The sequence below is a fragment of the Grammomys surdaster genome, unplaced genomic scaffold (assembly GCF_004785775.1).
Source record: "Grammomys surdaster isolate TR1022 unplaced genomic scaffold, NIH_TR_1.0 373, whole genome shotgun sequence".
Classification (NCBI taxonomy): domain Eukaryota; kingdom Metazoa; phylum Chordata; class Mammalia; order Rodentia; family Muridae; genus Grammomys; species Grammomys surdaster.
Window position 1 is genome coordinate 8,444,125 of NW_021604792.1, and position 13,317 is coordinate 8,457,441.

At 34.4% G+C, this 13,317-nt stretch overlaps 1 protein-coding gene across 1 annotated transcript; it reads left to right on the forward strand.

The window, feature by feature from the left end:
* The first annotated feature begins 10,149 nt into the window (after positions 1-10,149).
* LOC114632388 (taste receptor type 2 member 123-like) lies at positions 10,150-11,154 on the forward strand. Its single transcript, XM_028780909.1, has one exon. It carries the CDS (start codon positions 10,150-10,152, stop codon positions 11,152-11,154), a length of 1,005 nt encoding a protein of 334 aa, XP_028636742.1.
* Positions 11,155-13,317: the final 2,163 nt, after the last annotated feature.

The following is a 13,317-nucleotide window of genomic DNA, read 5'->3' on the forward strand; positions in this document are numbered from 1 at the left end:
AAAATTAATTAATTTAACTAATTTAAAATTTAATTGACATTTAACTAGTTAATATAAACAGAACTGAGCTCATCTTACAGATTCAATCACAAGTGACATGCTTCGTACTCTGAGGACCTGAGTTCTAACACTGGATACCAAAGTATGGGAGAGAGGCAACTCCTATAAGCTTCCATCCGAACTTCACATGCTCACCATGGTCATTACATACATACAAGATTACACATGCACACACTCCCAAAAATACAGCTACACAAACACAGAAACACAGACACATATGTACACAGTAACACTCACACAAACTAATAAATGTAACTTAAATTATGTTTATAACCCCCGTGTGAATGAATATAAATTACAATTTGAAAAAAATAAATAAATTATATTAAAAAAATTATTGGTAAAAGAAACTGTCAACATACCTAATTGTGAAAGAAGAGTATGTATAGCCTAATACAACTATTTTATACTTGCAGTTACAAATAATTATCATAACTTATAAAACCATAGAATTATTTTTCAGAAACAAATAAATTATGTGAGTGCTTTTGTTGCTTCAGCTGGTGTTGTTGTTATTGTTGTTGTTATTATTATTTATGTTGCTATTGTTGATGTTGCTGATGTTTGTATTTGCTAATTATAAATAATATACCTACAAAACAGTCTATCTTCAGATAATTGGAGGGAAATAATTTTTCCTGGGAGATCCCCAAGGAAACAAGAAATAATTAGCAAGGATGAAACCTACATATCTTGTCTTAATTTTTTCTACATGGAGCCAATGCATACATTGAAATAAACCATGAGTTTCAAGGAACACTTTTGGTATCTTCTGAGGACTGAGGCTTATCTACCACTTTAGTCTTTCCCTGAATTGCCCACACAATGAGTTTTAAATTTTTACCAGTGTTATCTGTATTTGGTGAATTCAATTTACATAGAGATTAGACAAGACAAAACTTTGCAAAACAGTAAAACATGGTGTGTATTTATTTGCATGCTAGCAAATTAGAATCCAGCTTGAACTTTATGACCAGTAACTATAAATTATGATAAAATGTGAAGCAAATAGTATATTCCTGATTGAGGTATGAGGTTTCACCAGTTTCGTGTCATAATTTGCATTTGGAAATTTTGTTAATATTTCCATAACATTGTGAACAATGCTGTCTTTAACAACAACAACAGCAGGTGTTCATCTAATGCACATAGTCCATCCAGGTTGATAAAATTGACAAGTGAAGATGGATGTCTGTCCTGCCTCTGTCTGTGAAGGCAGCAGTCTCCATACATCTGCATTGCTTCAAGTCTCAGCAAATCTTATCTTCTTAAAATAACCGAATTATCCAATCTCGCATATTTCTCCTGAAATAAAAAGACAAATGTCATTCCTTTGCTTCTGTATGGAATCCAGTGCTTTTTTTTTCGTAAAGTTGCCAAGGTAACATTATTAGACAACAAAACTTACATAAATCAATACAGGTAAATAAATATATAGGAAATGTAACATGGAAGACCAAACTGAGATGCATTTTCAACTCATTAAATATGACTATTTATTTTAGGAAACTATTCATGCTATTACAACCCTGCTTCATTTACTGTGTGTGAACAAACATCCCAGGAAGTTGAGGGAGGAAGATTCAGTTTCCCTAGGTGTCATCATCATGGTCCACAGGAAGATTTTACAAAGCATAATCTCCTTTCTTTTCTCTCTGAGATCTACTTTGTGTTTCTTCATAGCAGATTGAAACTGTGATAGAATGTCAAATGATATAAGCCTCTTATATTGCCAGGGTACTAGTATCTTTTCATTTTCAAGTGATTCATTTGTCTTAATTTAGGAAAAGAGTACTGTCATAGTTCTATTTCTTAGCTCTTTGACAGACAAGACCCTAGTGGAAAGGACCTATCTCCTTGATCAGTAAGACAAAAATTCCTAAAACAAAATAAGATAAAGGAAAAACTCAACAAGAGATGCATGGAGTTCTATTTGACATTTGCCAACTACTCTCTGCATGGAGCCTGCTTTAAAATGTGATTGATATACCCAGTGACACTGTATTGGAGAAGACCTATTTTCTTTTTATCAATGGGCATCAATTACATATCGCTTCTTGGATGGCATTGGTTCCCCATATCTATATTTGCTTCTAAGTGCTGAGATCCCATCTGGAAGCTAGAGGTGAAGGCCCTGTGTGTGGTTTCAAAGTCTTTATAAGTTTGTATATGCATCAGTTCTGCTGTATCTGAAATACACTATATCCTTTGGAGTAATACATCACCTCTGGCTCTTACAATATTTCTACCTCCTCTTCTGCATTGCTCTCTGAGCCTTGAGGGTAGTGGTTGGATGAAGATACCCCATTTAGAACTGAGTGCTCCAAAGTCTTCTGTGAATGATATATTCATGGTGGTATCTTCTAGATGGACATTTAATAAACGAAGTTTTAGTACCCAATCACTTTCAAAAATCATTTAATTGGCACACAAATAATGGCTTCATTAGGGCATTATAACAAATATATTTCATTGTCCATTCATTGATAATATTCATCTTTCTCCTTCATTCTTGTCCTTTATCCTTTTGAAGCTCTTTTGCCAGTATCCATCCCAGTTAGATAGCTCTTTTGTTTTCACATCATGTATCCAATTACATTCTCTTATTTATTTCACATACATATAAACTTAAATCTAGACAAATTCTGTTCTTGAGAGAAAATACGTGGTGTTTGCTTTTCAGGATCTGGTTTATATTGCTAAGCATACTCTCCATTTACACCAATTTTCTTGAAATTATGATAATTCTATTAATCTGTGACTGCTTAAAATGTGTATATTGTCACAGTTTTTTCATTCATGCACATAAAGGCTACTAGTGTTTCTATAAATGTGATATAAAACTATATTTGTAGCCTTCAGTTTTATACAGTATGGTGGTTTGGCAAGGTTGTAAGTTTTCAGGGTTCTGAAAGAACATTCACTCTGGGGCTCCCTACTGGTAGAAACAGTTGACACACCACTGATAGAAAGGAAAGACTCTTTGTTTAGCTCTGTACCCCATTTTTCAATAGGATTATTTGGCTAAGAAGCACCTAAAGAAATGTTCACCATCCTTAGTCATCAGGGAAATGCAAATCAAAACAATTGTGAGATTTCACCTCACATCAGTCAGAATGGCTAAGATCAAAAACTCAGGTGATAGTAGGTGCTGGCAAGGATGTGGAGAAAGAGGAGCACTCCTCTATTGTTGGTGGGATTGCAAGCTGATACAATCACTCTGGAAATCAGTCTGGTAGTTCCTCAGAAAATTGGACATAGTACTACCTGAGGACCCAGCTATACCACTCCTTGCATATATCCATATATCCATATTCAGCTATTAAAAACCATGACTTCATAAAATTCTTGGGCAAATGGATGAAACTAGAAAGTATCATCCTTAGTGAGATAACCCAATCACAAAAGAACACACATGGTATGTACTCACTGATAAGTGGATATTAGCCCAAACTCTCAGAATACCCAAGATGAAATTCACAGACCATATGAAGCTCAAGAAGAAGGAAGACTAAAATGTAGAAGTTTCAGTCCTTCTTAGACTGGGAACAAAATACTCACAGGAGGTAGAAGGTGAGAGAGGTTTAGGAGAAAGAGAGGAGGGACAGAGGGCAAAAGGCGGGCAGGATCAGGTATGGGAGGAAACAGGGATAATACACAGAGGTTCAGGTATGTGAACAGAGGTTTGTAGCAGTGGGGGATGGGGAACTTGGGGTAGCCAACAGCAAGTTCGAGATGCCAGGAAAGCAAGAGGCTCCAAGGACCCAACTGAGATGAGATTAGCTGAAATGCCCCAAAAGGGGAGGGAAAACCTGTAGAGACCATATCCAGAGGTGAGGCAAGACTCCCGTTTGGGGGAGGGAGCCACTCACTCATCTCTCAATTTTTAACCTAGAATGGCTCCTGTCTAAACATATATGGGGGCAAAGTGTGGAGTACAGACTGAAGGAAGGGCCATTCAGAGATTGTCATACCTGAGGATCCATCCCATATACAGTCACCAAACCCAGACACTATTGTAGATGCCAAGATGTGTATGATAACAAGAACCTGATACAGCTGTCTTCTTAGAGCCTCAAAACCAATCATTGGACTGAGCACATGGACCCCAGTGGAGGAATTAGAGAGAGGTCTAAAGGGACTGAAAGGGTTTGCAATCCCATAGGGAGAACAGCAATATCAATCAATCAGAACCCCCAGAGCTACAAGATACTAAACCACTAGCTGAAGAGTATACGTGGATGGATTCATGGCTTTAGCAGAGTCCTGGCATCAAGAGGATGAGAGGCCCATGATCCTCTGAAAGCTCTATTTCCCAGTGTATGGGAACGCCAGGGTGGAGAGGTGGGAGTGGGTGGGTGGGAGGGGGAGCACCCTTATAGAGGCAGGGGGTTGGGGGATGGAATAGAGGGCTCAAGAGGGGAAACCTGGAAAGAAGATAACATTTGAAATATAAATACATAAAATATCTAATAAAAACAAACAGAAAAAGAAAGTAAAGATTCCTTGTCTTGAGTTTTCAACAGCATCTATTCTCATTTGTTTTCGTGAAGACAGAAATGCTAATGGATGAGATGAATTGCAAAGCAGATTTAATTTGCATTTAACTGATTCTGAGGATGTTAGCAAGTTATTCAAGTATTTATTTGACCATCTGTGTTTAGTCTTGTTGGTTGTATTATTTGATTGGAAAAACTAAACTCATTTTATAGTTCTTAATGTGTTTGAATAATCCCCTACATGATACATCCTTGGCAACAATTTTTTCCCTCTTCTGAATAAGGTTTATGAACCCTGAAAATTGTCATTCTTTATATGCAGAAACTATTTGATTTCATATAAACTCAATTGTTATATTTGAAATTATATCTATTGGACTATTGGAGTCTCTTAAATGAAGACTTTGTGTCTTTTTCTAAGTGATTTATCAATTTTTCTTTAGCTATTTGAAGGTATTTATGGTTTTTGAGTTTTTAAGTTATGACTGACTAGTTTTATTTCACTACTCTTTTCAATATTACATACTAGAGTATGGGTTCATTTCTTTTTTTTTTCTTTTTCCTTTTGTCTTCTCTATTAGTCTATATGTTCCTTTTTATGTCAGTGCTACGTTATCTTTGTCAATGGGGTTCCATAATATAATTTTAGGTCATGTATTCAGATACATCTGCACTGCTTTCTGTTAATGATTTCTCTGATTATTTGGGTTATTTGTGCTTCCAATTTTAAAATTAGACTTATAGTTCTTCTGAGAATTTAATTTGGGTTCTGAAGAGGATTGTGTCATATCTATAACTTGCTTTGGATGATACAGCTGTTTTCACAATGTTATTCTAGTTATCCCTGAACATGGGAGGCGTTTTATTCTTCTAATGTCTTCTTCGATTAATATCTTAGAGTATTCCACTGTACAGTTCTTTTATAACATTGATTTATTTCTAAGTATTGCATTTTTCTGTAAAGTATTTTATATAAATGAAATTAATTTTGCCAACAGTTTTCAGCATTAAACCAGTCCTTTGGTTTATGTGTGCTGATTATTCTATCTGTTGAGTTTGTTGGATATATTTGTAAGTTCTAAGAGTTTCTTGGTAGAAGACATATTGGTTATTTTTTTTTTTTGGACTGAAGGACTGAAGCATCCACATTTTGCTTTTTCTTCTTTGGAAATGTAAATAATTTATCTGCTTTTTTCTTGCTTGAACTTCTTTTTCTTGAAATATGATGCTTACTAATATTTTATGCACTATTCTGAATAAAAACAGTGGGTATAGTATTCCAGTAACATTGCATTTAATGGTAAAATGACTACAACATTGTTATATCTCTCCTTTTTTAGATGGGAAATATTCTTTCTATCTGTAATTTTTTCAAGGCTCTTTATCAGGAAGTTATAATGTAATCTGTCAGATATCTTTTGTTTATTTATTAATCTACTGAGACAATTTCATCTACACCTTAAAGCTTGTTCATGTATTGCATTGTATTTTTTATTTGGATATATTGGGTCAAATCAATATTTTTAGCATCAAACTAATTTTGTCATGGTATACAACTTTCCATGTCATCTATGTATATATACATATATACACACACATACATGAATATATATATATATATATATATATATATTTATATGTGTGTGTGTGTGTGTGTGTGTGTGTGTGTGTGTGTGTGTATATATATATATAATTTTTTGTAAGTTTGTGATAGGGTTTCATGTTGCTTGCACTGACCTCAAATTAACTAAGTGTCATGATTGACTTCAAGCTTTAGAACTCCTGACTTCAGTTCTGCTAAGGTGTTCTTGAGTACGGTTTGCAATAATTTTACAGAGAAATTTTGTCTCTGTTGATTTGAAAAAAAATGAGCTTTACTTTTATCTTGTGTTGAACCCTTATCAAGTTTTGGCATGAGGGAAATTACATCCTTTATCTTTCATTTTGTGGAATAATTTGTGAGTTATTAGGAGAAGTTATTGTTTTAAACTTTGGTAGAACTCATGTGAATCAATCAAGCCACACACCTTATTAGTGGTAGATTGTATAACTGCTCTAATATCATTGTTAGTTATGATTCTGTTTATTTTTTATAACTTTTCTTAAATTATCTTTTTCTAGGACCTTGTGCTATTCTATTGATCAATCATTCTCAATCCATGAATTGTGACCCCTTTCAGGGTCTATCAACTCTTTAAAAGTGGTCTCATATCAGATATCTTGCATATGAAATATTTATATTAGAAAACAGTAGCCAAATTACAGTTATGAAATAACAATAAAATAATTTTGTGGTTGGGCATCACCACAAAATGAGAAACTTTATTAAAGTGTTGCAACATTAGGAAGGTGAAAAACTACTGCTCTGGATTTTTTCATTTTGGTGGTACACAGTTTCTTCATATTCCTGTGGATTCCAATAGAATCTATTTTGATTTCTTTCCTGTGAATTTGGATTTTGTTGTATAGTTTTTCTAATTTTAGGAATTTTCTAACTTCCTATAATAGCATGCCATTTTGTGAACAGTCAAACTTGGTATAGTGTGCTGGTAGTGCAACTCTAAGTGTGTACTTAGCATACATGAGGATCTGGGCTCAGGACTAGGGGTAAAAATCCTACAAACACAATCAGAAGGCCTGTTGGTTCAAGTGATACTGTCTATTTGAAACAGTTAAGTTTTTTTGCTTTTCTTAGATATTCACTATGATTGTGCTGAGGTTCTTGAGAATGAAGATCTACTCACAAATGTTTATCAAGTCAGAAGCAACACATACAGCATAGTGAGGTCCACTCAGTATATATACCTAGAGAGAAAACATCAGCCTGAGTAATTTGCTTATTTGAATTTATCCTTTATTTTATCTGGTTTTGACAGGGTCCAAATATGTTAACACAGAATTAGTATGACAAGAATTAAGCACTGTTTCCTGTAATTTCAAGACTGTTGTAATAATCAGACTTATTCCTTGAAAACTATAGTGATTATGTATTACTGAATTGTGGGACTCTGTTCAGAGCATTGTGGCTCTGGACCCTATAATAGAAGTAGAATATTTCAAAGGCTTAAAGATCTTAGGTATTGCCTGTAATAAGACCTTTTATTCCACAGATGAGGAGCAATAGTATATAAAACTTGTCAAGAATGACACAATTAACATGAATTCATTGATGACTACTCCTTCTTTTTAAAATGCTGGTTCTAAAATGAATAATGATACTGCTCTTCTCAAATGCTGTCTTGCTTTTTTTTGGACGTTTAAAAATAATAGAAATCACCTTTGCAGTCATTCTCATCTTGTGAGGAAAAGACTGTCCTTAACCAAGAGTGGCATTTAAAGTAGACATCTAGGATGTTTCCATACCAAGTGAAAAGGAACATAGTTGTAGGGCCTCCGGAAAAGCTCCTCAGGATGAAGTGTAGCAAGACTTTCAATAGTTCAGCCTCTTTTATAAAAACTAAAGAAGTTCTGCCAACAGCTTTCACTCTCCACCATTGAACCCTATACTTGCATTTGCATTATTCCTCTCAAAACATATTCTTATTACTTGGAGGAGATAAGCCAGAAGAACCATTATGTTTTTGTGTTAAATGTCCACAGAAAGCCATGAGTTACAGCTTAGGTCACTAATCTGACATGTTATGTAGAAAGATGTAGAACATATAAGAAGTAGGAGGAGCTTAGAAGAAGAAAGTTATGTCATAAAAGGCATGCCCTGAAAGGGGATATTAGGTGCACAGATATTTCCTCTCACTCTGCACTTGTCGGCCTCCTGGCAGAACAGTTTTACTCCACTACTATTTTTCTGTTCTGCCATGCCACAGACCACAAAACAATGAAGCCAAGGGATCAAGAACTGAAACTTCAGGAAGTGTGATCCAAAATTTCCTTTCTGATATGTAAGTTAATTCAGATGTCTTACTATACTGACAGAAATCTAACAAGGACCATTCCATCTATGTGCTGGCGGTATGTTTCCAGTTTTACCTTTTACTTAAACATTGTGCATTCTGACCTGATTTTATTCTCAATATGTTTATCTCATAATTATAGTGTACTTTTCAAATTTTAAATTATTCAGGACTGACAGTCTTTGCACAGTGGGTATTTTGGGGCCTATAATTAGTATAGAGTCAGTCTTACACAGTTAAATTCTCTAAGTTTCCCTGACATATATGATAAATAAGATACTTGTTTTTCTGTTTTATGGTAAGATGTATATCTTATATTATCTTCTTTAGTTTGATAACTCTTTAAATAGGATGAATATAACCATGCATTTTACTTCCCATCTTGCCCAGGTTGTGTGACATCCTTCATTTGTCTTGGTGTCCATTGTGATATTATAGAGAAGATGTTAATGGTAGCCAGAAAGTCTCAGGTCTTTGGTGCTAATAAATGCATCAGCCTATGAACAGGAAGAGGTAAGAGTGAGGAAGATTCTTCCTGTGCAGAGAAACTTACTTACCTTAAGCACAGCTCCAGGGTCCATGGAAAAAACTTTATTCCTATAAATGAGGCAATTTTTGAAAGGTATCTGAACATTTACACTGAATACTGTCTGGTGCTAATTTGGAATTTCATTTAGAACACTGTCCAAAACAGATTGCACACTGTAGAAACAGGTTTGTAATGCCAGCTAATTGTAAGGCTGACTTGAGAGAATCCCAAGTTCACAAGTTCAAGGCTTGTCTGGACTATCGAGTGATGCTAAGGTAAAACTAATAGATGTAGTGAGACTATCTTACAATATAAAGTAAAAAAGAGAGCTAGAGGTAGAGACTGCTAGATAGAACACTTACATGACATGAGTATGGCTCTAGATTTAATTATTTCTTTTCAATAAATAAAATATAATATAGGAAAATTGTTATGTTACTAAACATGATATAGTTATGTGATTTTTTAATCAATGAGGATTTTTATTGGAATAAAAATAAAAGAGATACGATTTTCCATAAATATGTGTTCATGCATGTATGTCAAGTGCATATGTGTCATTTGCATATGTGTTGTGTGCACATGTAGGTTATTGCCCGATTAAAATGAAGAGTATAATATCTCTGACATGAACATAGCAGCAGTGATCTACAAAGAGATTTTTAGGCAATTTGGGTATTTTGTACAAAAACTTTTGACCAGTGTCTATATAGATTTACATTATCTGTATTTGCATAATAAACATTTTATTCATTTACTTAACAAAAATATTTATAAATCATTGCCTGAGGAACTGCTGCATGCATATTTTTTTAACATTGATTAGGACACATGGTAGTCTGTATAGTGCAAAAGTGAAAATAATACTAATAAATACATCTTTTTTTTGGTTACCACATGAAAATTCAGCATTTTATTCAGCTTCAGATGTGATGATACTGGATATGAGATACCGAATGAAGCAAAGATGATCTCTTTCGAAGAAAGAAAGCCAAGATTTTTTTGGAGAAATTATGAATCAGTTATTCAGAAATTTGATGTTTTCCAATAAGTGATGTGTAAATGGGATTTTAAATGATGAATATTTTGAATTTTCTATGACCAATGTGTAGAATATTTTAAGCACAGCAGAGTCATCATAAATTGAAGCATGACTTCACAGAAAATAAACTACAGCCATTTGTTTACTTTTGCAATCACCTTCTATGTGGAAATAGCAGCAGGAATCTTAGAAAATGGATTCATAGCACTAGTGAATATCATGGACTGGGTCAAGAGAAGAAGGATCTCTACAGTGGATGAGATTCTCACTGCTGTGGCCCTAACCAGACTCATTTTTGTGTGCTCTATGCTCATTTGTATACTTTTATTCATACTGCGCCCACATTTGAATATGAGATCAGAATTGCTTACAGCAATGAGTATTATCTGGGTAGTGAACAACCATTTCAGCATCTGGCTTGCTACATGCCTTGGTGTCTTTTATTTTCTCAAGATAGCCAATTTTTCTAACTCCATTTTTCTTTACTTAAAGTGGAAAGCTAAAAAAGTGGTCTTAATGGTAATACTAGTATCACTGATTTTCTTAACTTTAAACATTTTATCTTTAGAGATGTATGATCAGTTATCAATTGATGTTTATGAAGGAAATATGTCATATAGCTTGAGGGATTCAACACAGTTTCTCAGAAATTTCTTATTTACCAACTCATCTAAAATGTTGTTAATCACCACCTCATCCCACGTTTTCTTACCCATCAACTCCCTGTTCATGCTCATACCCTTCTCAGTGTCCGTGGTAGCTTTTCTCCTGCTCATCTACTCACTGTGGAAGCATCACAAGAAGATGCAGGTCAATGCCAAACGACCTAGAGATGCTAGTACCATGGCACACATGAAAGCCTTGCAAACTGGGTTCTCTTTCCTACTGCTGTATGCAATATACTTACTTTTCATTATAATAGGAATTTTTAACCTTGGATTGATGACAAAAATAGTAATACTTTTATTTGACCACATTTCTGGAATATTTTTTCCTATAAGCCACTCATTTGTGCTGATTCTGGGAAACAGGAAGCTGAGACAAGCCTCTCTTTCTGTGCTGTCTTGTCTGAGGTGCCAGACCAAAGTTATGGACTCCTTGGGTCCCAAATAAATTTGAGAGTACTTTATGCAAAATCTTTAGGATCATCGATTCATAGGAAAAAATTGATTACATAGTGGAAAAAGAAAAAGTGATGTTTCAAAGCTGGGAGGGGTAATATATAGGAGGTTTGGATGTGGATGAAGTAGACTAGCATTATAAGTGATCTCAAAGGGGAAATGGGAAAGGATAGCTTTTCTGCAATGAAGAGGGAAGGAAATAATGGAGGATGAGGAGGGGTTTGATATATAAAGTGACAATAAGGATGGAATCATGCTATTCTAAGAAAACCTAACTAATTCAGAATATATATATATGCATAAATATAAATTCTATACACATCTTAAATGAACTTTTCTTATATGGCCTGATTGTATTCTCTCCAACAGTCAATGACGATGAGATAAAAAATCCAATACCAACAAGGACAAGGTTTTTGAGTTGTTTATCAGGGCTCTCAAAGAGACTCCTGAAACAAACAGCCTGTTGCTGTTGCTGTTGGCTAATTTCTAGGGGTGATATGGAAGTCCCAATTTCATTTGACACCATGTACTTCAGAAACAAGAGATTCAGAAAACTGGCCTTTCTGCTTTCTCCCTGAGGACTAGTTTTCATGCTATTAGAATTTGTTTGCAAAATTACAAAAGAGTTAGGCAACTGATAATCCTACCCCACTACGACACTTATGAACCACCACATCAATGACCAGCGAGCACCACTGCACAATAGCCCTATTGATCATTTAGTAGCACACATATCTTGGTGGTAACCAATTTCTCTGTAATTGGACTTAAGAGCCTTTCAACAAGAGGACTACCATGCCTGGCACAAAATTTTAGCTAACTACTAACAAACTGACTGAAATCATGGTTATTGGAGGAGAATATACAACAACTGATTTACTAAATCAGCATAATCCCTGACGACAATACATAAACATTTGCCAGTGTACTCACAAATAAATATAACCTTTATCTATCATCAAGAAAAATAATCTTCAAAACAGATGAGGATGAGTACAGAAAACCACAACCAACCAAATGTAGAGCTGTGACGCCCAGTCCCAATTCATATATTTATAAAGCAGTCAATACTTAAGACCCAGAGGAGAATTATGAAAGAGGCACAGAAATATTGTAAGTGTCAGAGAATCAAGGAATTTGCTTTGAGCTCATGTTACACCAGAAGCTATATCCATAAAGACTTATGAAAAAGATCATCCAAATATTAGCTGAACAAGGAGAACATTAATAAACATGTCAAAACAGACAATGAAAAGCCTACAAAGCATCAAATGTACATAAAGATCTACAGGCTTGAGAAAAGCTAAGAGAAGGAGAAGTAGTCCTCCCCAGGGAAGAGCATACCAATCAGCTTTTGAGTACTGAATGGTCATTTCTGAAAACACACAAACAAGTATTATATGCCCATATAGCCCATATATGTAAACCTATATGTGTGTTATATGAATATACATATATATATATTGCTTGCAGTAGCAACCAATGAAAAACAGAGGTCATAAATTTAAAGGCAGTGGGGATAGTGTTTGGAAGGTCTTAGAAGGAGGAAAGGGAATAGAGAAAAGTTGTAATTAAAATACAATCTCAAAACCAAAACAAATCAACCAGAGTACATTAGAAACATATTGTAAATAATCATACAATCTGACTCTGTAACATCTAATATTAGTCAGGTTTATGGGGGCAAATCAGCTGAAATTTGCATTGTATACAAATGTAACACAAAAATAAAATAATAAAAGATTTTTATTAAACTATTATTTGATAAGTATAGTCTTTAATATATTTGTAACATGCCTTTTCTGCATAACTAACATTTACATATTAATATTTGGAGTAACAATTAATTTAATGCATTATAGCCCAAGCATATGCAATTATGTGTACTTTTATATGAGGATCCTCATAGAGAATATTTTCCATCATCTTAAATATTTTGAACTTTGTGTTGTGTTAACCTTTTGAAATGTAACATGTGAGATATATGTATCCATTTGTGTCTAGGAGACAGGTACTGATTTGTGTACCTTTTGTATAGTGCTGTCTTAGAACTGGATAAACAGTTTCTTATTGGAGGGAGGAGAGATCCTCATCTACACTGGGAAAAGAAAGAGAACTTCTAAGTCTTTTGCTGCTTCTGATACTCATAAAC